The sequence below is a fragment of the Pteropus vampyrus genome, unplaced genomic scaffold, assembly GCF_000151845.1.
Source record: "Pteropus vampyrus isolate Shadow unplaced genomic scaffold, Pvam_2.0 Scaffold41, whole genome shotgun sequence".
In the NCBI taxonomy this organism is placed as follows: Eukaryota; Metazoa; Chordata; class Mammalia; order Chiroptera; family Pteropodidae; genus Pteropus; species Pteropus vampyrus.
In genome coordinates, this window is record NW_011888822.1 from 5,662,659 (window position 1) to 5,687,813 (window position 25,155).

The 25,155-nt window shown below is 39.1% G+C and overlaps 1 protein-coding gene across 15 annotated transcripts in view; it reads right to left on the minus strand.

The window, feature by feature from the left end:
• MAGI1 (membrane associated guanylate kinase, WW and PDZ domain containing 1) overlaps positions 1–25,155 on the minus strand; it is a 570,532-nt gene that overhangs the window by 21,038 nt on the left and 524,339 nt on the right. For 11 of the 15 annotated variants that reach the window (XM_023529697.1, XM_023529692.1, XM_023529696.1 and 8 more), the window contains 6 exons: positions 22,122–22,153; positions 12,076–12,292; positions 8,332–8,415; positions 5,362–5,453; positions 3,524–3,716; positions 925–1,218 (listed from right to left, as the gene is read on the minus strand). In XM_023529697.1, the coding sequence (XP_023385465.1) occupies positions 925–1,218; positions 3,524–3,716; positions 5,362–5,453; positions 8,332–8,415; positions 12,076–12,292; positions 22,122–22,153 (912 nt within the window). The remainder of the gene's footprint in view (positions 1–924; positions 1,219–3,523; positions 3,717–5,361; positions 5,454–8,331; positions 8,416–12,075; positions 12,293–22,121; positions 22,154–25,155) is intronic. The other 4 variants (XM_011358470.2, XM_023529693.1, XM_011358463.2 and 1 more) reach the window with 1 other exon arrangement.

Sequence of the window (25,155 nt, forward strand, 5' to 3'; positions counted from 1 at the left end):
GGGACATAGAGCTGAGGTAAATTTCAAAGCCTGCATAACCCTTTCTGCCTCCTACCATATTCCATATTAATCAACAAAATGTGCTTGGGGAATAACAAATAACTTTTTATTTAATGAAGAAGGTAGATCATTTTTGGAGTACATATTTATAATCCATTCAATCAGAAATAGATTCACGAATTACTATTTCTGGGAATCACCTGGATTCCTATTTGTCTCTGCCAGTGCACCCAGCAGAGAGTTAACTTTCTGATAGGGTGACGACCATGTTTCTCCATACTCTGCTGAAATCCCCAAAACCTGGATGAGATAGGAAAATTACCCCTGCTAGAATTAAAGAGCAATGAAGACAAATGAATTTTAGCTCAGATTTCAATCAGATTCTTAACCAAGGAACAGTAAAAATACCATTTAAAATTAAACTTAAAAAACTTCAGATAGGGATAGAGCAGCAAAAGGACACAGATAAGGTAGAAAGGGCATTTCATGTAACATGTTTACTCCTTACACTTCTATTTTTCCTAAGCATTTTACAATCACATGCTCCTTTTAAAGCTCTTACATCTTCTGATGCTACCGCTATTAACGACATCCTACTCAGGACCTTGCAAAAGACTTTCACTAGCAAGACTTCCTCATACTACACTGTCGAGGGGTCGCTCTGCAAATTTCTGGCAAATTTCACGTATGCTTTAAGTTGTGTGCGTGTGAACACGCATTCAGAAAGGAAGCTGAACGGATAAAAAAAAAAAAACAAAAAACCTCAACCTTCAGGAGGGGAAAATCTACCAAATAAACTGCATCCCCAATTAAGACTTTAATTACCTGAAGCGAAAAGCATGGAAGCATTTCTGTTAATGAGATTTTGGCTGCCTTTCATTGGCATCCTTGGAAACACCGCGGAAAAGAATGGTCAACACTCACCGAAAGTCGTGCCTGCTTCGGGCCTGCTCACCGACGACACGATGACGAAGCCAAAGCCCTCGTTCTCCCCGCGCCGGATCTCCACGTCGTAGGGCTGCACCACAGTGCTCACCACGCCACTGCCGCCACCCCCGCCACTGCCGATGCCGCTGGTGCTGCCGCTGCCCGAGCTCACCGTGTTCAAGGAGTTCTGGCTGCCCTGCGGGGTGCGTTTCTCCTCGGTCAGCGAGGCCGGCTGGGTGCTACTGTGATGAGAGGAGGCTGGCGAGGGCACCTCGTTCTCTGTTTTGGGGGCTGTACAAGAGATGCGCCTCTCAGTTACCCGACTTGGCCAAAAACATGCCCCGCCACTCCTTCCTCCTTCTCCCCCCAACTCCACAACATGTAAGAAATCAAGAGATTAAAGTAAGAGAGCACCTAGCCTCACAGACATGAGAAACAAGAATTTAAAACAGCTTCTTGAGAAAAGTGTTTACTATTCAGTCTCTGCTGACATCGATCCCACAGAAAAACACCAAAATGGACACCAAATCGTGTATCATCCATAGCATACTATATATCAACATCCACACTCTGACCCAAGTTTGCAGCAAGATTGGCCCACTCTGCAATCCTCCTAGTGCACAAATCAAAGGCAAACGTATACGAAATGGAGGTGTGGCCCACACCTATGATGATCACCACATCTTTACCTCAGAGATAGGACCCTGGCTGCACATTCATATTGTCATCACCCTCAAGTCACAGTTCTGCTCAGCTTTCCAAACAGTCTTTGCTTTTGATTTTTCTGTTAGTCACAAGATCGAAAGCTGACAGTACCATTAATGTTGCCATACTGTGGGATTCCTGACAAAGCCTGTCAGAGGTAGACAGTTTCTCTTCCTAGCTTCCAGATGTCAATTATCTACTCTGATCACACAACTGGATACTATTTCCTGGAATCATCTGGGTTGAGTTCTAAAATCCTCAGATTTCCAGTTTTACTAAATTCCAGTGTTATTGCTTTGTCAAGTGATGAGGTAAAGCACTCTTATATAGCCACAATAGTTGGAGGAACCAACTTATGTTTCATGCCAAAAGCAAACTGTGTATTCAGGTTTCAGATAAGACTGTATTTATTCCTGAAAGCTTCTCCTTTCATAAATTTCTTTTTTATTGTAGTAAAATACAGAGAACATAAAACTTATCATTTTAACCATTTTAAGTGTATAGTTCAATGGCATTAAGTACAGTCACACTGTTGTGCAACCATCACCATCATCCATCTCCAGAAATTTTCCATTTTCCAAAACTGAAACTCTGTACCTATTAAATGCTAACTAACCATTTCCTCCTCCCCCAGCCCCGGGTAACCACCATTTTACTCTTTGTCTCTATAAATTTGACTACTCTAGGTACCTCATGAAAATGGAATCATTTAACATTTATTCTTTTGTGACTGGCTTATTTCACTTAGCCTAACATCTCTTCATAGATTTAAACCCAAAATATTTAAGATTCAAAAAATAATTCCGAAACAAAAATCACATTGCTCTACTATTTTTATTTAAGCCAGTGAAGTAAAATGTTTTCATCGCATTTCAAAAGCCATTGCTAACAGACTGCTATTGGCTGCATGGAATACTATGTTAAGAAATATTCTGAGGCCATAAGTGAGCTCTAGAGACCTTATTAATTAACACTGTTTTCTATAGCAGTAGGTAGAACTCTCACATTGGAATCTGATATCTTAATTCTGTAATTAATTATATTGATTACTTCATTATAATTGATTAATTATATTGAATTACTTCTTCAGTAATTCAACTGATATAACACAATCTGCTTCTACTGCATTCTAGGTTCTGTCTTGAATATTTAGGAGTGGGGACAGCAGACAAAGATGAACCACCAACATATGTGCTTTCAGGAAGCTGGTGAGTGTATGGAAAGGGCAGACACACAATGAGCTGTCTCTAAATGGCAGATTCTGATACAGAAGTAAATCCTGATGCACAAGAATGGCAAGAAGGAAATGCTAAAATCTGGAGGCAGTTGGAAGGAGGAGGAAATTTCTGAAGGTTTCACAGAGAAAAGTTATATTTGAGTTGGGCTTTGAAAGGGTATTATAGTATTTTGAGGACTCGAATACTTCGAAGCTTGTAGGAGGAAGGAATCAAGTAGAACTGGCCAGTTCTACAAATTTCATATATATATATAATATTTTTTATGAGCTTATTTTGAAGCACAAACCTAACTTCTGTTCTCTTAATTTGAAGTTACGATTCTCCTGACCATCGTAATAATCTCTTTTGTTGAAAGTTATCATCAAATGAAGAAGATGACTAAGTTCTAGTTGGCCAGGGGTGGGGGAGGTAATATATATTCAACTAACCTTCTAGAAGTCTTTGCTGAACATGTATGAATGGCACTTTAAAGTACTTTGGAATGACGGTAGTTTTGCAAGTTTTGAGAGAACAAACCGTCTGGAAATTCTGAGCTTAATCACATTTGCAAACATTTGCTAAAATAGATGCTTGAGGAGGCAGACACAGGAAGGGGTCCTTTTCTGTGCATAAAGTGACAGTGCACTGTCTGAAGGAACGAATAAGAAACTTACCTGCAAATACGACTTTACGCCGCACTGTAAGATTGACGTGGCCTTGCTTGGCAGCTTGTTGCATAAGCTGGACCACAAGCTGGTGTGATTTTCCAATTACTGGTGTCCCATCCACACAGATTAATTCATCCCCAGACCTCAGGCGGCCATCTGTATCAGCAGCACCCAGTGGTACAATGTGACCGATATAAATCTGTTGAATAATTGGATGATGGGTGAAACATTGACCTTTTGTTTTACTATTATACTGATGGCCTTCACATCTCCAAGAATATTTCAATTCATTCATTCATGTCTGCATCCATGCCACAAACATTTACTGAGTGCCCACTGGGTACGAGGCATTGTGCTAGGTGCTATAATAATTCTTAAATAATGAGAAAAGACTTTTTCTTGTTTGTTTCCTTTACACTTATCTGCAGTCTGGTGATGATTCATTTTTTTTCTCCTTTGCATAAATAAATCACTTTATTCCTTTCATTTGCAAAACCATTTCTCCTTTTCTATCTACTTACGAACCCCCCCCCCTTTGAAGTGGGTAAAGGGGATCAAATATATGGTAGCTAAAGGAAACTGGACTTTGGGTGGTAAACACACAATAGAATATACAGATGTCAAATGATAATGTACATCTGAAAATTATATAATTGTATTAACCAATGTTACCCCAATAGACTTGATTGAAAAAAAAAAAAGAACCCTCCTTTCAGAAAACTCTAATTATAATACTAATACTACTTTTCTTTCAAGGTCCAGCACTGTGCCTAACATTGGTGAATGAACAATAAATATTATTAAATGAAGGAATGAATCAAGCGAAGTCTGGTCTGACAGCATCTCCATATCTGTATTCTTTTAGCACCTGCATATGAGCAGTCTTTATATTTAGGGTATTGCTATTATATTTACCATCCACTAAACGTTAGTTAAAACATTTTTGCTCTCCTTGTCTTCTCACTATATAATAATGCTACAGTTACCTTTACATGACATTTATAGTTTTAAAAGAACTTTGACAAAAGAGTAGTTAAAAATATGGACTGGAATCAGACCCTTTCCAGTCCTTCCATTTATTAATTCTGTGATCTTGGGTAAGTTAATTAACCTTTCTATGTCTTTATTTTATGATTTGAAAAATGGAGATAAATTCATGGATTTCATGGATAAATGAAAGAATGTATGTTAAAAGCTTTTGGTGCGGCATTTGGCACATAGTAAGAACTCAATAAGTAATAGCTATATTTTTTATTATGATGAGGGAATTAATAATACTTATCTTTAGTTCTCTTTTTCCCTTTCAGAAAGATTCTGTGATGCAATACTAAGTTTATTCTAGAGATGAGGCCCAGAGCAGTTAAATGTCTCTGGACCCTCGTTTAGGGTTCTTTCTCTACTTCTGTAAGGACGGTGGTCCTACTTTCTCTAATCTATCATGATGCCTTGAGAAGTGTTCTCAATACACTAGCTACTCAATATACAAAGCCAACTACTTGCTGGCAGATTCAGCAGAATTGGCCAGAAGGATCAGGCCACTGTTTTCTTAGTTGATAACTATTCCTTTTATGCTTTTTGGATTTTTTCTTTGATGGGGGGCTGCAGATGCTGTAGCTGCCACTTTTCACAAATATGAAAGCGAATTTTTTAGAAAGGATCTAGTCACTTTTTCCTCAAGAAAGAAAAGCTCCACAAAATCTAATGAATAACCCCAACTATCTTGACATGAAACAGTCAGTGTTGCACCTAGTTGGGCTCAAATCTTGATGATTTGTCACTGCTGCCAATTTGCTTTAAAGTCTTAGAAAACAGCACTGAGGGAGAGAGGTAGACCAAAGACTCACAGGTTCTCCTGGTTCATTTCCACCGAGAATCCTAAATCCAAATCCAGTCTCTTTCCTCCAGAGGAAGATGTCCTGTTCTTGGTAATCTGGAACTTCAGAGAAGAGAGAAGGAAGAGAGATCACTTCTCTGATGAAATAAATCATACCCCTCAGGTTACACAGTTACGGGACCGGTATTGATGGAGCTTGAGCAGATGACAGCTTTCCAACACAGACAAGGAAACAAAATAGTCTGGACGGGTGAAATAACAGGACACTGGGCAAAAGTAACAGTGGGAGTAGTCACTGAGCCTTAAGTTTTTTGAAAGGACTAATCACTGTTTGATCATTCTAAATCAAGCCTAAGTCATTATCCTTGACTAACCCAGAAATCCACATTGACTGCTCTCCTTGGTACTGTTGCAAGGCGAATTAAAATCACCAGGCACCGCGCCATACAGTGGGTGCCCGTGTCCAAAAAGAGAGCTCGTGTTAAGTCAGAGTGACCTCTGAAGCAAAGGCTGGCTCTGAGGATTCAGAAGCCCTGTTAAGTCACCTGATGTTCTAGCAATTAAAAGAAGAAAGGAAAGAGCCTGGGGTAAAGTGTTTTCTATTTTAAAAAAATCATTAAAAAATCCATTAAAAAAAGTTCTTTCTTCCTCAGAAAAGCAATGCCAATAATTTGATTGGGTAGATCATATTTGCCAAAAAGTTACTCTTGAACATCCTAGTATTTCCAAATTTACAAAGTTTACTATGATTTCAGTACTATTACCAAAAGTAGCCAGCCTTCCATATTTTTAACATTAATGGTAACAACAAAATTGTTCTATATCAAGGAATCGTATTTCAACATTAAAATGACTGTTTTGCTCCAGAACTTGCCTATAATATTTCAACATTATAAGTATCAATTTATCATTCAATAACTTGATTTTACTTTTAAAACCCAATAATAGTTCAGGGTTTTAAAATGAAAAGTCTTATTTTTTTAAAAAGAAGTAATTTCTATAAAAACACGCTTACTGTACATGAAATTCTTCTATATACCACTCTGTTACTTAACTAAGGTAATAAAAAAGGGTTACTTCTATTCAATTCTTATTTAATATTTTAATGTATAAATAGCATTTTATAGTCTATAAAATGACATATCTTTTATCTAAATAGAAAAAATAGTTTAGTGGCAGTGAATCTTAAAAAAGGGGATTTTCAAATATTGTTCTGCAAACTTCCTGGTTTATTTAATTAATTGGATTTTAGGCTGAAGGAGTGTGTAGGCCTGAGAATTTAATTCTCGTCTTCTCCAATTTTGTACAGTGGGCTAGAGAGGAAGAAGGCAGTTGTTTAGATTTCAAGTTGGAGAGAGATGTCCTTTCTCAGTGACTCACCCACGAGTTTAAAATGCATAGTGAATGAATACACCAAGAGAGAAGAAGCTAAATAAAACAGGTCAGTACAAGTTAGAGGAGTCTGAATCCAGTATTTTTGCTTGAGCTATCTTAATGCCATGGCTTTAAATGGTTCTTTTTTATTCAATGCTATTATTATTATTATTATTATTATTATCATCATCATCATCATCATCATCATCATTATAATTGCTAAGGCTAAGCTGCAACACGCCATGGAACATGGAGTTAAGCTACATCATAGTACTCCCATAAACGTGATTCGAGAATGATATTTTCCTGAGCACGCTAAGGTAACAATATTTTCTTTCTTTTCGAGTAGCTGGCTAAAGGGTATTTACTGTAATAGCCTCACTGAAACAATGAATTAAATCACATTGGATCTCCATCTTTGGTTCACTCAAGCAGGAGAATTATTACCAAAATAGACCATGGATGCTTTCCAGTCAGCACTAGGTTCCTGGCAGAGTCTGCTTTAAGTCTGCAGAGCCTCTCTGCGAACAAGGGAAGGGCTCTGCTGAGACCTCCAGCCCAGGCCCATTTTTCTCAGCCTCATTTAACACAGGAACACTTGCCCATCCCTACGGTGACATCAAATACAGCTAGTTTTTGTCTTATATTGCTCATTTGGTATAAGCTATCAGGGTATGGGTGCTTATGGCCAACAGTCTTAGGCTTACCATACAGTTTAGTTCCTAGGCAAAAAGCATTTGTTTCTCTCTGAAAATCAGTTGGAGAAATGGTGAATTTATTTAAAGAGCTTCCTGTTGGAAAACAAGATGCCCAAATGACACCAAGGGTGTTGAAGACACCAACAGTGAGCCAGGGAGAGACAGACACCAACACGATACACCAACACATAGGGCTGTTACAAAGAAAGTCTTTTGGCACCTTAACTTTGGCATTTTAACAATTATACTCTCCCACCAACCAAATGCCATGACTTTGGTGGCAAATCAGTACTGCAACATATTACAGAATTACAGAATTTCTCTCTTTTGTGTCCTCTGCTGCCACTTCCTGCCAGGAGCACTGAAGTCTCTAGACTACTCCTCCAAAATGGTTTGTTCTCTTCTTTATTTCAGGCAAATTCTATTATAATTAAATTTTTCAGAGGTAGCAGTGTAGAACCATCTTTCTGATGTTTACATCGCCTTGTTTTTCTTTTGATGGAGGCTAAATCAAAAAGAGCTAAGACGATCTCATACGGTTTCTTGATTTTTAAGCCCTTGCACAGGAGACAATATCTGCAGTTAACATGCTTTGGGAATGCCAGCAGCAAATTCAACAGAGTGGTCCAAAGACTTCCTTTGATAACTAGACGAATGGAATCACCAGGTTTGCAGAGAAACCTCCTGGTGTCTCCATTACCACAGACGCACACTTCCAGACTTATCTAAAACATGCCCACCACTTTGTTTCATCTTGTCTTTGGTCTGTGCCTGCTCAATGAGAGTACCAAAAACATTTGTTTGTGGCATTTCTCTTTCTGAGTTTCTCCCCAGCCCCCCAGACCAATGGGAACATCAAACAGGATGAATAATAATGGAGAAATGAAATGTTTTCAGCAGATCCTTACTCTGACATTCTCCAAAATTCGTAGAATTGATCTCTCTCTCTCTTTCACCCTTGCTCAATCCCGATGCAGGCGAAGGTGACATAGCTGGAATATTAATTTCACAATTTTGCAAAGCTTAATGTATGTGCTTTCTCTTAGTTCATTTTAATTTAGTTTTGATTGATAAGGAAAGTGCAGTTAAGCTTTTACAGTAAAGGTCATGGCTGCCGTGGATTTTAAAAGACGATTGTTTCATTCTGTTTTTTTAATTTTTTGTCATGGTGCTTTTCTTATCAAAAAGCTAGAATTTACAATTGTACAGTTGAAAATTTCATAGAACTCCCATTACCATCTTAGACTGTTCATACTTAATTATACTCTAAAGTACATGTACTTGTATGACCTTGTTTTAATCATGTCACGAACTTAAGATTTGTCTAAACCCTTATTTCCTTTTGAAAAAAATTAAGCACATTTCTGTCACTGCCACACTACAGCATTTATTTAAAAGACTATCAAGTTCCTGATGGAATTCATTCTTGTGCTAATACCTGTTCAGATGAATTCTAGGCAGTTCAACCACAACAGTCTTTTATTTAGAGACACAAATCATCGGATTTGCCCAAGATCTGAACACACACACACACAAATAAGAACTGTCATAATAGCTCTTAAAACTAGAAGTATACCCTAGCTCCTTATACCCACTATGATAAAGGAGCCCATTCACCAATTCCAAATTTGTAAGTATGTCTCTCCCAAGCAGGACAGGTTTATATTAGTTAATATGACGGTTTTGATATCTTTTCTTTCCAAACCATTTTGTGAGCAAGCAAAATTTCAACTGGAAGTTTTAGATTTTCTTTTTATAGTAAGCACTAGTGGACACTAGCTAATTTTCCTGAACATTACCTAAGAAGATTATATCACTGTCATTTTTAAAAACACGTGCACAATTGGCATGCTATCTAGAGAAAATACAAAACAGGCAACATGGCTTTTAAAGGACTTCCACGCTTGCCTTTGTTTTTAATTAAACATTTAAGCCCTTCAAAGGGATTTACTAACACATTTCCAATTCAGATTGACTCATCTGACACTGCTGTTTTGACAGATGGCCATATCAAGAATACGGTATTTTGCACAACATTTAGACCATGTGAAGGAATTAGATCAGAGACTATTAATCTTCATGTTGCCCTTCACCATAAAATGAAATATAAGAAAAATATATTTTCCCCAAAAGTGGGGGCTAAGTTAAGGGTAAAATTAAGGTGCTATTGCTGACTTCAATTTTCCCGGAAAACTTTGCTCATTCTTATGTCTTGGCGGGGAGGGGGAGCAAATCACATCTTAACAGAGCTATATGCTATATTTTTTGTCTGTTTTATTTTGAAAAGACTAGATGAAAAAATAACTGAAGGGAATGGCATAAACTAATCTGGAATAAAGCAAAATACGAATTAAAAGACAAGATTGATGTAGGTTCATTCATAGGTACTGTGAAAGAAGAAAATCTGACAGATCCTGAATAATTACCATTGGGGGAAAAGGTCTCATCATTATCCTTATTTAGTAGTGAGGAAGAAATCCAAGTGAATCTTAACATTAATTAGGTTGCTATAATCATTCAATTACAGAGCCTCCAATCACCAAAAAGAAATTGATTCTCACTGGTGCTGCCAGATCCTATTCCTTAGACGTCAAAGAAAGTGAAGGCACAAACTGGTATCATTCCACATATTTTAGTCTGACTGCCGCCTGAGCAATTTTGATGCTTAAAGCAGTTGGCTGTGGCAAGATTACATATTTTTCTTTTTTTTGGGGGGGGGGGACTGAAAACTTTCTTAAAAATTGGATTAAATACCAAGTTCTGAAGAAATTTTGCTTCCATAAAGGAGAAAATGGCATTTGAGCTGGAGCCTCCTATTAACAAAATGCATTAGAACTGTCTGTCAATCCAACATGCCTCTTGCCAGTACTTCAGAACATGATGTATTTTATCACAAAACTCAGTCATAAATGTGTACTGTATTGAGAAAAGCAGGGGGACAGTCAATAAAGCAGTATCTCAACATCAACTGAAGTTGGGCCATTGATCGGAGAAGCTGCATGGTTAAAGAGAAATGTGAAGAGAATGTGAAAATACACCTCTTTGGAAAACATTTTGTCAGTGAAATCACTACAGTTAATGAGAAGACTCAGTGAGGAGAGACTCCAGGTTCATGCTTAGTAACTACTGCTTACGAGAGATGTTCCAAACGGAACTTCATTTCCTTTGGCCTGGCGTCACGGTTACTCTAGCGGTCTTTCCAGGCCAGGAACTAAATAAATTCCTTCTCAAATTATCTGGCTTTTGTCAGCAGAGTGAACCCTTAGCCAAAACAGCCAATTTAATTCTATGCACTGTTATAATAAGAAGGCAATGATTATTTCTCCCCTGAGGAAGAAAACAATGGAGGGGCCCCTGAGTGACTTCTAAAATTTGATAAGCAGCCAGACTCCAGACTTGCCTTGTGCCCCCTAACTGCTGAATTGCACCCAGTAATATGGCCAGCTTTCCTTCTCAGACAAGGATTCTGGTCTTTCTCCCCTGTTTTGTTTGGGTCACAGAGGAGTTGCTTCAGCCAGCCAAGGATATGCTTCACAGCCAGGTCCAAGCGGGCTGGCGAGAGGCTGGAACATCTCCCATGCGTCCACCACCTCTGTGCCATGACTCTCCAAGGGGGCTTTGTCTGAGAGACAGGCATAGTGTATGTGGCCATAAACCACACCTGTGCAGAGAGGGGACGGGGACAAAGAAGATGGCAAAATGATTCTCTTCTTTCTTCCAGTTTTAATCAGACCCTTCACCAAATACGGCCTCTTCTGTCATTAAACATTCTCTCCTATTCCATGCCAAAAAGAGAAACTGAAAGTGCCTTATAGTTGCTTCATCCTGACCAATCAAACTCATGAGAAAACGCCAGTAATAGCCACAGCCCAAAAAGGGCCCATTTGTATGCCCTGAGAGTAAAGCATTTTAGGAACTTTCATTGGCAATAAGCTAAATGAATATCACTTATGATGAATTGTCTTTTGAAATCATTTCATAATGAAAGGTCGGAAATTAAACATGAAGGCAAAAGTAGGCTTATAAGAGCCAAAAAGTTATGACATATGCCATCACTAGTTCATATTTATCGAAAAGGTAAAGCCAGCGGAACACATTTAACCACAGTATACATAATTAAAGCACGAATCAGTCACCATTATTTTTTTTTTTTTTCATTTTAAAGGGAATGTTTAGAAAGACTGATAGTAACAGGAAAAGAAAAATTACCAGTATTCTTAAAAACTAAGAGACTACTAAGAAAGCATTTAATTTCTTATCATTACTCTTGTTATTCAAGTCAATCATATTTATGTCCTATTGTATATCAGAGCTGTTTCACAAGAGAATGCCACAATCTCCACGCAGGGAAGATTAATGAAACAGTACCTCTTCTCTACCACTTATTTTAACTGAAAGGAAAAATAAATCCATTTTTATCCAGGCTCTTTATATGATGAGCATCTGTATTTACCCCTCCCCAAACGGAAGACATAATGGAGCCTCCATGAATATCCATCAGATTTTATCCCTGCGTTGATAAGCTTTCACCTCTCACCTTGATTTAGCTTTATGCGGTCTACACACTGAAAATCTATTTTTAATATGCCTCAAGAGGAAGCTGAAGCCTTGAGGCAGGGTCTCGAAAAGACAGCAGCCAGGGTGCTACTCACGTCGGTTTTCATACATGCTCCTGGACTGGGCCCAGATTTTAAAAGGATCTGGTTTTTTCTGCCCAGAGCTGTCGGTCTGATCTGGAGCTGAGGCCTCTGCAGGTGAGTACTCGGGGAGCACCTGTGTGCCGTGGCTTGGGGATGCTGTGTGCAGGCTTCGGTGGCTGGAAACACTGTGCTGAGAACTATTCTGGCTGTCTTTTCTTTCCAGTGGTTGCTGAAAGTAAGCGAGTGAGAGGGGCAAGAAGAGAAGATTATTATTGGTTTTCTGAGTGGGTGTTTTCCATCAGTTTGTCTTTGTTCAGCACTTCTGTGCACACATACATAAATATATCAACAACATTTTGGCTTCCACCTTCCTCCAGCTAATGCTGAATGCAGATAAATCCCCAGGTGATTGGCAGACAGAGAGAGGGGTGGGCCAGTTGGAAAGACATAATCACAAACCGTACTGCTCTCTGGGCTGTGGCAGAAAACAAATCCAATTTTCATCATAGGCTCTTGGTTAAGACCTTGGGCTCATTTATGACAAGATGTATCAGTTTTAACATCCTTATTTTTTGACAAAATATGTGACACAAAATACCATAGTGTTTCAAATGTAAGGCTATGATATCCAAAAGAAATACAATCAAGTCTAAAAATGCTTTTTAGGATTCCACGTCCTGCATCTTTCAATAATAAAATACCCGATTCCTATCTTAGGGTTTGGCGTCAGTTCTCCTAGACTATAAGAAAAAAAAGGCTGGATATTTAAAAAATCATGCCAAGCATGAAATGTGTACTTGCATGAAGAGCTTTCATAATTCTTAGCTAATCAATTTTGCAGGTATCACACCTTACTTCTTGATCTCCTGACAGTGCTGTGGGTTGAAAACCAAGATCAAACTTTACATGGGGGTCAAGATTCTTAGATTTGCAACTTGTCCAAAATTCAAGTAGTATTCAAAGGGAAAGAATTTCTTTTACATTTTAATAAAATAAGCAGGTTCCAGTTCCTTAAAACCTGCCCAGCAAAAGACCCTTCTCGTTTTATGAAATGTTCTTTAAATAAAGAGCAAAAACTTGTGGGAGGAAAATGTCCACTGGGAAATAAAAAATTTTCAGTCCTTGGTTTTTCCAGTAAAAAGTTGCGGTAACCTCATGTGTTTAGTTTCTCCCATTCAAAACAAACTCTTGGAATCCTGTCTCTCACATGACAGACACTACTTCCCTACACTTTACCTGCTGAAGAGCTTCATGAAAGGGCAGAGGACAGCCAGCCAGGGGCATCTCCATCCTCTCCTACAGACCCTGTATAGCTTATGCTTTTTAAGCAGTTTATAAGATCGTTGACCTAGAGAATTCCAAGTCTCTAAAGTTCTTTATAGGATCAAAATCTTCCCCTTGGTCTTACAATGAATCCTATCAAAACAGTTCTCTTCCTTACTTTCCCCCTAGGTATCCTCCATCTTTCATTTCTCGTATTAATGGAAATTTCCAAGGTGATTTTCTTTTAAATCTCAGGTCTCTCAATTCCCTCTCCCTTCAGTCCCTGATTTGAAATAAGTATCTGAAGAAAGCCGAAGGAGGACAAAAGCTTCCTTTGCCCTTGTCTTTCACAGATTACAATCTGAATATAGGTTTTGGCAAGAATTCAAAGTTGAGGACAACTGGGCGTGCATTTAATGAAGGTAAGATAGACCACTTAAAATTTTATTTGGTGTGCCTGTGGGAGAAATTTGAGGAGCACATTCTAAACTAGCAAAGAGGTCGAGGAAAAAATGTATGAGGGGTTTAATTTACTTAGACTCAAGGGGACAGCGCACCCTAGGGAAGATGCCAGAAAAACACAATGACGTTTGGGTAGTGACAAATAGCATCAGAACCCCATGTTACCATCATTCTCTTTTGAGGGTAATGTGTTCAGCTCCAAAGGCCCGGACTCAAATCCGGCTGCTAACCTCTAATAGTGTCCTCCCCAAACAGTGAGTTTGGCTCTCAGGGCTCTTTCTGGCCTCAGAGGTCAATACCTTGCCTTCTCACTTCCCCTGGAGACATGCTGAAGATTTTCAGAGTCAGAAAATATTAATGACAGATAGAATCTCCATTCTCTTTTGTATGTACATGGGAATTTGTTTTTCTCTTCACTGTGGTCTTTAAAAGGGTCTACACTATAAGCAAGCGCGTCTTATACTATAGCATCAGCTCATTTTTGGTGCGTACACGAGCATAAATAGGAAAACGTGGGATTCAAGGTGTGTTTTTTCTCCTCTTTATACTTTCCTGTACTGCCTATTTTTTTTACTATTATAATGAATAGAGAATGCTTTTTATTACCAAGACAAAATTTAAAGCTATTTTCACTTTGAAGTAAACCTTGGTAAAGAAAATTAATGGGGTCTGTTATTTTTAATTTTTACATTCAGGGAATACTTTGTTTTTGTTCACCTCTTGGGAGGGCGGCAGATACTTTTAAATGTAAAAGCAAATAATTCAAGAGATAAAGGACCTACGAGTTTACTTTGAGAGTTGCATCCCTCCCTTCAAATGCGCACTCTCTCTCCTGGTCCCTCAAATGAGTAGCAACTGCCAGAGTGTGAGGTCTGTCCATTGACACTAAATTCGTTTCACAGTTAAGTCCCTGACCCTTGAAGCTCTAGACTCCTTCTTGCTGAGACTACTCTTCACAAAAACTCACCAGGACACAGGATCACCTGAGGGAAATGTCATACTTCCTTTCCTGGAAGTACTCTGCAGTCCCTGGAAACCTAATTTTAACCTCTTCCACTTGCTTCCTTTTGTGAACTGGAGAAAAAATATCTTTCTGGCAATACTGCCCCACTGAGCGAGTCTGATAAAAGACTGGATGGAACTTTCTCCTGCAGAGAATGCACATGTGCTTTTACATATGTACCCACAAATGCATGCAAACAGAGTTTACATGTCACCTCACGGTGTGCCAAGATCTTCAATGGCTGTGTCAGTGTAACAAATCTCTGGCATGGAGGACCAGAACTCTTGAATTTCACTGAAGAGATGGCTTTGCCATAAACAGAGTGTACACATAAAGTCTACTGGAAATGGTTAGAGCCATTTTTCAAATTTTAACACCCCTCTTACTTCCCCAATAAATGAGTCATTTAGATCCAATTTAAGACAAAATGACAGATAAAATCTGGAACAAGTTTGCAAAACTGCCTCTCAATCAAACCACACTTCTGCAATCCTTTCAAATGCCATCTAAACTTTGTTCCTAAATTTGGAAAATAAAAAGCAGCATCCTGAAAAAGCATTCTAAAAACTGTGCCATCACCGAACTTTCACTAAATGGCATATTCTAACCCATACTAATGGGCTAAGTATACAATAATCTGGAATGCTTTTAGATTTTCCCCCAGATAAGATTTAACCTCACTTTATGTTCCTTCTCAAGTTCAATTATGAGAATTACTTAATTTGAAGATGCAGTCTGTATTTAATATCTTGTTGGCTAGCACTCTGGGCTTTCTGAAGCTATGCTCTCTCTGGTGGAAAAGTTCAAAATATCCCTTTTTATTTTCTGTGAGAATTCACTTAGCTATGACATTGTCTTTTATCTAATTAGAGCCCAGAACTATCCAAGAGAAAAGCTGTGTTTATACATCTCTCAAATTACAGTCAACTTATATGCCTCTTCGGCAGTCTGGATTATCTCCCGGAAGACTTGGGACATGAGAACAAATTCACTTCTGAACTAGTTATAACACAGGATAAGATCTGCATCTAATGTGATTGTCTTTCACCTCATTTTCTAGGTGAAAAACTGGCTCAAAGACAAGTAAGTGTCTGTAGTTAAAGACACTTTAAGTCTGTTAAGTAATCCCATGCATACTAATAACATGAGTGGAGGAAGCACCTACTACACCAATGATAGAACTTCCAGCCTCCATTCTCTTGAGTAACTACCTGCCATACATCTATTCATTCATCCAATAAATACACACTGTTCACCTACTGTGAGCCAGATTCTAAGGGATACAATGTGTAAACAAGGAAGAGATGGTAGCTGAGCTCTTAGAATTTATATCTCAGTGTGTATCTAAGGGTATATGTGTACGTGTGTGTGTGTGTGTGTGTGTGTGTGTGTTTGGATATTAATCAAATAATCCTAACAGATTGATAACATATTGCAATGTCCTTTAGGTGGGTAGTAAGGAGAGGCCTCTGGAAGAACATTCCAGTAATAGAAACATATGTGCTAAGCCTTTGAAGCCAAATTGAGTTTGGACCGTTTGAAGAAGTGAGAAGGCTAGTGTGGTGTAGCAAGGGGCTGGGGCAGTCTGTGCTTGGAGACTAAATAATGTAAGGGCCTTGTGGGCTACTTTAAGGAGATTGGGTTTCATTCTTAGTTCAGGGGAGGAGAAATCCATTAGTGAAGTTAAAGCGGGTATGCACCAGGAGCCAATTCACTTCCAGAGAGTTTGGTCTGGCTACCGGGTGATGAAAAGGTTGGTGGGGATAGTAGTGAAAGTGAGAGCCAGTAAGGAAACTGCTGAGCAGTCTTCATGAGGGACTTGAAGTGGTTTATGCTAGGGGAGTAGTATGACAAAGGAGAGGAACAAGTGAAGTTAAAAGACATTTTGGTGCCAGAGTCAATAGGTGCTGCTGACAGACTGCCTGGGGGAAAGGAGCAGGAGGAGGAAGAAGAGATCTTAGAAACAGGAGCATCCACCTCCCAGGTCTCCGGCTTGAGCAACTGGATGGAAATGAGCGCCACATATGGATATTTCCAATGTTAGCTATTGTTACTATGCTGATATTTTTGAATTGAGATTTTTATTTCTGAATGTTAAACCAGAGCCAACTAGGAAGAAATAAATGGGCTTAATTTTGTAGCTACCAATTTGCACTTCTTAATTCTTTCACCTTTTTTTTCACCCAGCCACCCAACACCCTCCCATCTAGCGATCACCAGTTTGTACTCTGTATCTATGAGTCTGTTTTCATTTTGTTTCTTAGTTCATTTTGTTCTTTAGATTCAACTTATAAGTGAAATCATCTGGTATTTGTTTTTCTCTGTCTGACATATTTCACTTAGCATAATCCATGTCATTACAAATGGTAAGAATATGAAGTACAGCACAGAGAATATAGTCAATAATTTTGTAACGGCTATGTATAGTGCCAGGTGGGTACTAGACTAATCGGGGGATCATTTCGTGAATTATATAACTGTCTAACCACTATGCTGTACACCTGAAACTAATATAAAATAATTATAATTATAAAAAAGTTGCTAATTTAATTAAAAATGGGCTTAATTTTGAAAACTCCATAGAAGTCCTTGGCCACATATCAGCCATGAACTTGTGTCACAAGACTTTTTAAAATAAAACTGTATCAACCTCCCTAAAATGAATGATTTCCTTACTACTGACAGGCCAGGGAAACTGGGAAGATGCAATGATTTTTATAAATTGAAAAGAGGAAAAAAAGTCAGCTCATCAGTATTTCATAGAATCATTTCAAAATGAAGGTACTTATAAAATGAGCTGAAAATATTTGCTTGGAAGAGCAAATGAATACAGACAGCACTTAGGAGCTTTAATGATGAAAAGAATTCATGTGGCTTAAAAATGACAAATCGATCCATTTTAAAGCAAAATTATTTACAGTTCACTTATCTGCCAAGACTGAAGGCCACTGCAGTGATTTACATGGACAACAGGAAAAACTCCAAGTGCTGATGAGATATTAGGCCAATGTCATTAAAGGTTGTATGAAAATCAGAGACTCAAATACGAGGCAAAGCAGAGGATGGTCTGGTCCTTTTTGTCTCTTCTTTTTATCATTTATGGGTCTAGGTTAAATGAATTCTTCCAAAAAAGGCAGGCCAGAGGAGTTAATGGAGAAGAAAAGGGAGGTATTGATTGGATATGAAAATGAATTCTAGTTCACAATGAATGTTTTAAAGAAATCTAATACAACAGTGAAGCCTCTTCTCTAGGGCTCCAAAAGGCTGAGGGTATGAGTTGCTGTGGGAGGTGAGAGGCAAAGAGACTTATTTAAGTTGCCTTAATCTTTCTTCCATTTACTTCTCTCCCTGCAGTCTGTAGGAGCTTTGATGGGTTGTATTATTGTCCTGATTGAAGGACAAGTGGCATCAGGGTGTTGAGACAATTGGGAGAGTTTCAGAAAGAGGCAGGATACATAAAACTGGATGATTCAGGCAGGGGTCACTCACTGTGAACATTATCTAAGAGATCTCTCTCTCACACCTCTTAATGACTAGTTGTCAGCAATGTCTTTAGCATCCTTTCCAGGAGAAAGGGCTGGCAGGCAATGAAACAGAAACCTGTCACTATTGCTACCTTCCATCTTGCTGCATTTGCTACAAAGAGGGTGCTGAAGAGACTGCCTTGCCCATCATTCACTGTACTGCATATGAAAACTGTGAGTTTTTTAGTAACTGAGAACATCGTGTCTTCCTAGTAAATATGGTATGCTTTCTTTGATCTGACATAGTGAATAATGTGGTTTCCTACATTGCTCAGGCTGCTGGGGAACTCGGAGGAATCCCATAGCTCAATCATAGCATCTAATTCAGTCTTGGGTTTTTTCTATGGCTCTGTAAGGCTACTTAGGTTAACTGTAATTTAGAGCTGAGTGATTTTCATTAAGGGTGAACTTGGTTCTGCTTTAACTTTTGAAAGTATGTGCCCATCAGACTTTAAGCCCCACAAGGAGGGTCTGTACAGATCTGCCTGTTTGCGCAGTTGTCTCCCCTCAGATGCATGAGCAGGGACGCTTTCTATTTTAGTTCTCGTTGTATACTGGTACCAGGTCTGACACAGAGAGGATACTCAGTAAACACTTAACTGTTGAAAGAAATGCATCAAACAATTTTGTCGATGAATCTTATTTTTTAAGAAAGCAGTAGATAAATTGGTTGTTTGTAAGGTTCAAAATTAAAAAAAAAAAAAAGGCGCCTTGACATCTTACTTATTATAGCATTTCCAATGTCTCACACAGATCCTGGCACTTAGTTGGTTCTCCATACTAGTTTGCTGAATAAATGGATAAATGGATGGATGGATGGATGAATGAACAAAAGATAAATGTATTGACAGATAAATGGATAGATAAATGGATGGACAGATGGATAAATGATCAGATGGACAGATGAAGAAAGGGAGAAACAGAAGCACTAGTGGGAAATGAACTAGTGAGAAAACAAATAAATATTAACTTAAAATTCAGGGTTTGGCATGACAGAGTTTTAAATTCTCACACACAAAATCGTGTGTGATCTAGACCAAGAGTCTCAGTTAAATAAGTTTCCAGTCAGGATGATTAAATTGGACCACAGAATCAGTTTCCCAGTAAAGCCTAAATCCTGACAGCAAATATGTCTTATTTTTGTCTCTGTCATTTGGCAGAAAAATCTGTTATGGATGTCCCAATATTAAAATTAATAAAATTTCTTTAAGACACTGCCATTGTCCCCAATGACTATATAAACCATAAAAACCATAAATTCAACATTTAAACTAAATCTAGTAGGTGAAATTGTTTATTAAGAGTAAGCTGTAGAGATTATCCAGGAGGGTAAACAAGATCAAAAAGATAAGTCCTTCTGTTCTAATAAAAACCCAACTACTCAATTATTGAAAACATTTTTTTTTTTAAAGGTATGAAGGCAAAAGGAAGCTGTCAGTCACATGAGCAAGCCAACAATGTCAGGAGCCTCTGAGAAAAAAGAAAAAAACATGGTTCTGGGTTAAGACAGTATATTCACAGAGCCGATGGTAAATGTAAGTGTATCACAACACAGGCCTTTCATTACATAGCCTGCATCACTGACACTGTCTGTCATGTGAATGGCTTTTGGAACCATGACATGCAGCTTCCCCAAGGATTTCCTCAGACCCCACCAGAAAAATCCCATAATCATTTGTCTCTCTGGCAGGACATCATCAAAATTCAAACCGGGAAAGGGAAACAGCTTTCAACTCACCTATAAGGAGCTCCCACTGATCACAGATGTTAGCAATGCTCCACCAGAAACAGCATCCCTTGGCTGACAGCCCCCAAATTTTGAACAGCAGCTGCCAGAGTGTGCCAGCAATGCTGTGAAAACCATCATCCCTGTCCTGGCACAGAAATCGGGTAAGGACAAGCACCAAGCTGGGGGCTCGCTTTTCTCTAACCCAATAACATCCCAGCTCTTGGCTTGTGGTAATTAAGAGCCAGCAGACTTGGGCAAAGCAGTTAAGAGAGCTTTTTTTCTCTAGAAATGAAGCCTGAGTAATTGGCTTGCTGCTTGCTAATGACATGGCTTCTACAAAAATAAACTGTCATAGGGAATTCTTCCAACTGACTTAGTGAATGCAGGCGCTATACCTGTTTGATACACATCGAGTTCAGTAGGGAATTCCAAAACACTTTGGGGAAGAAGAGATGCAGATCAATCTACAAAAATCCTCTAGCACAGTAAGTTTAAATGGGATGCAAAACAGAAACACCATGCTACCCGATGTCATGTTGCCTGTGCAAAACTGTTGTATGTCCCCCAGTACGTTCCTTGCCAAGACTCCATTCCATGTGGGGTGTGTAAAATAAGTCCATGCATCATGCAGCATGGCTGGGGGTGGGGGAGAGAAAAGGATGGGTCCTGTTAACTCAAGCTCATGTGACACATCTTCCAGATTTGCTTCTGTTTTCTGAAGGCTGAATAGGTTTCTATGAACTAGGGATGGGGAGATGCATGTGCACACATGCACGCGCACGCGCGCGCCCACACACACACACACACACAGGTTTTGGCATCTGTGTGGTTCCAATGTGGGCACCTATCAGCACTTTTTCTGCCTGGACTTTAACACAAACTGGCAAGGGAAGCAGCCCTGAAGTCACATGTTTCAATCACCATGGCACTATGCCATTGGAATCACATCAATTATTGCAGGTTTTTCTCTTTGGAGAACTTAGGAGTGGGGCTTCAGAATGCAGGAAGAAGCTCCCTCTCTCATCTCCTTAATAAACTTCTGCCTCTTGCTGCCAGGCTTGGAGATAGGTGGAAAGAATTCGGCTGCAGTGCCATGAGCTGCAAAGTTTTAAAGGTTCTCCTTTCCCCGCTGGCAGAAAGCTGCAAAATTTCCCTCCCCCAAATATTCTAAGCCACATGGAAGCACCCCTCTTTATCTTCATGTTAATGAATTGGGAAGCCTCTTCTACCCGGATCAATTTCTCAGGCATTGGAGTTCCAGATTTTGAGTTTTTAAGTAGCATTTTAATTTGTTGTCAGTGCTCTGAGAGCAGAAGCTCACACCACCAAGCAAAATACTACAGCCTCTAAGCTATTAGCTAACATGTCAACTAGGTAATGCATCTTCAGGGAAACCAGTTAGAAAGGACAGCAAAACATTGATTTTTTTTTTTTTAAATAATCCTATACCTGCAGCATAATGCTGCTAAAGCTAGCAAAACAACAAAGAACATTTCCACAGCAAGGAAATGTCTTATTCTTAGTGCTGGGGCAGTGGACATTATTCCATGTGAGCATGGACATATATACAGGGCAGAGCAGTTCTTACTCGAACCTCAGGCTTTTTAATTTTGTAAATAATTCATCATCCAGTGCTTAAGAAAGCTCGGAGGAGAGAATCTACCCATGTGAGTGTCTGGAAACACCAGTTGAGAGCAAGGCTACCCAGGAAGCAGGTGGAACATTTTTTTTTTCCTCCTCCCGAAAGAAATAATAGCATTTCTATTAAGTTGAAACATCTAAGAAAGTCATTCTTTTGAATGAGAGTTGTAATGCATTTATATAGAGAAGATTCCAATCATGCATTCTTTATCCTGGCTCCTGCAGCCTGCCCACAAATCACTATACAGTCAAAGACAAACCCAAATACCTTCTGTACCAAATAGATCCCCAGAACTTAACAGAAGGAACCCTGGATTCTGTCTCTTCCATCCACTCTTAAACACATTTAGTGAAGTCAAGCCAGACAGCATCCCCTCCCACTGCCAACCGCCTCCCACAGCCCCAAAGCAGCACCAAGTAACTGACAAGTCCTTACCGACTTTGGGCTCTTCTTGGGAACCGGCAGCCCTGGAAAAAATGCAACAAGGAGGGGAGGGGGGGAAGAAATCATTAGCACATAAATGTTACCTTTTCCTTAAAGAACAATCCCCAGGTGTTTCATGGCAACCTAGCCATCTGCAGAGTTATGTCAGATTTCTCCCCAGCATCAGAGTTACCAGGCTGTTCATATCGAATCAAAGCAGAGGGAGGAGGAGAGCGAGAGGCAGGAGATCTATCTGCATTAGCTATGCTGACTTGTACTGCAGCAGCCTGGAGGCTGGGAAAAGAAATTCACAGACCTCAGCGGCCTGGGAAATTGAACACTTGGACAGAATCTCAAATGCTCTTCTGGATTAAGAGAGACTTAACTTACAATTAAGTCCAGGATATTTCCTTTAAACACAATCACTTGTCAATTGAAGCGGACCAATCAGGACAGAGGAAGGGGCATATATTTAGTTTCAGAGGAGTACATGGTTAAAATCTATTTTTTTTTTCCTTTTTCTATTTTGTCTTTTCTTTCTGCCTTTCAGGAGAGGAAATGCCTTCTTTATTTGGATGAGCTGAATACCAGAACAAAGACAGATGCTCTTTTCCTAGCACAGAACAAATCCAAGTTGGTCTGAGACCTCCTCTGGATCTTGGACACACCTCACCATGTGTGTCAGTCATTCAAGCAAACTCCTATTTGGTTCGCTGGAAAAGACTCAGCTGGGATTAGCCCCTCAATAAAGAAAGAAGGTGGTTGGGGAGTGAAAAAGAAATTTCACAGAGCTGAGAGAAAGAAATAATAAGGGAGGAAAAGGAAGGTAAGGGAGTCCAAAGTGGTCATTGAACCTGTCTGGCTCTTCCGAAACCCTGTCTTGAGTGGGAAGAAGTGAGCTGGATGGGACCTTTGATCTCACTTCTAGAAAAGTCAGAAGAGATTAGGGGCAGACTGGGAAATCTACCACCAGGGGAGTGTAGCAAAGGAGGGCTAGAAATGAAAATTAAAGCAAAAGTAATCATTTCTGTAAGCTGCCCTCTCATTTTATATTTCTCTGGTTTGAGCAAGGGTTAGAATGCAAAATGCAGATTCCATCTATATTCGACACCAAAGGTACACTTGGGATCCGATGATGCTGCACGGGAAATTTCAACCTTTTTTTTTTTTTTTTAAAAAAAAAAAGATCCCTATGTGACATGATGATTTTTACTCTTTGGAAGTGACTTGTCAAACCATAAGCCATGCTAAGTTCAGTACATGTAACATGAGGCAACGGAAGTGCGTGAGTAGGAGGGAGCCACCCAGAGGAGCACTGTAAGTGAGGCGTGAGAGGGATCACTGGTCCTCAAAGTCATGGAGCGCTCTTCTGGAAGGGCTCATCACCAAAATAAGGTCACCAAGGTCTGGCAGAGTGGCTCTCAGACTTCAGAGTGCTTAAGGAACACCCGGCAGCTTGTTAAACACACAGAACCCCTGGGCCTTACCTGGCAGGGGCCCAGGAATCTGCAGTATGAAGAAATATTCCAGGAGATTCTGATGCAGGGGGTCTGAGGACCACATTTAAAGAAACTATGATACAGTATAAAAAGTATTACTCTTCTGAGTCAGGAAAACTCAGAGAGGCAACTTTCAGAGAGTTGCTTTAGAGCCCTCTATGCCTCAGTTTCTCAATTTATGAAAAGAGAGAATAAGACTCACTTTAAAAAATTGTTACGGTAATTAAACAGACAAAAATATTTAAAAGCCTTATACCTGGCGGTGAGTAGGCCTTCAAATGTCCACCCCTTTCATCTTCCTTTGCTAATTTATATCATTCAGGAAGGAAGTGGTTCTGGTTATCTTTAACTAGAGAATAGCATTTGCTTAGCATGTTAAAATATAACAAATATTGTAGAGAAACAACAATGGCATTTATCTTCCATGACTATGGATGAGAATAACGTGAACAATTTAGATATGTCATTATTCATAAAAATAATTATTAGATGCCTTTATTTGTTCATTAATATGATTCCTTTAAGAAATTATATCAAGGTATATTAGTGCGGGTCACTGTATACACTTCAAAATTATATATGACATCTTAAAGTTTAATTTTTCCCTAATTCGGACTGACCTTGGTTAACTAGAATGAACGAGATTTCACCACAGTTAGCTTTTACTAGACTTGGCTTTACCCAGAATCCCTACGACTCTCTCCAAAAATTTGTAAAGAATGTCCAACTAGATAAGAGGAGTCAGGGAAAATGGCTTCAATCCACACTCTGCTGGTCATTTATAAGACTACAGCCATCTTAAATTCTTTGTATCTTAAGATTTTCATATATAAAATACAGGACACTTTTCCTTCTCTGTCATAGAGAAACACTCACGTTCGAAGGTGCCTATAAAGGATGCTCACCACAGCACTGTTGGTACAAAAGAAACCTGGAAAGGACTAAAAGTTGTAAGTAAACTGTGGCACAGCCAACCTATAAAGCGGTTTGCAGACGTTAAAAGAAATAAGCTATCTCTGTGGGTAACAGGATGGATGGTCTCCAAAACATGATGTTGAGTGAGAACAGCAGGCTGCAGAGTGGCAGGTACAGAAGGAGATAGGTGTCAACCACACTCAAACACGTGCATGGTATTTACCTTCCATGACTGTCCAAACCAAATTAAAAACTGGGATATTTCTGGTGGGACGAGGAAGGGTGAGGGTTGGAGGGACCAGTTTAGGCAGAATTTAGCTTCAAACTAGAATTCTTTTCCAAGAACACCATATTCATTTATGGTGTTCTTAGCATTTGATTGCTAAGACAATCAAATATTTAAAAGTAAACATTAATTAATTAATGGTTCTCCCATGAATTGTACAAAACCAACCGATCTGAAACATAGCAGTAATCAGTTACGGTTTCTTTCCTCTGAGGACGAAGTGCATGGAACATTCCAGTGGTCCCACCTCAATTGACATAAGTTGTATTTTACAAGTAAAAACAAACAAAAAAAATTCTTTTTTTAACTTAAAGAAGAATTTGTTCCTTTTCACTAGCTAGTTGTT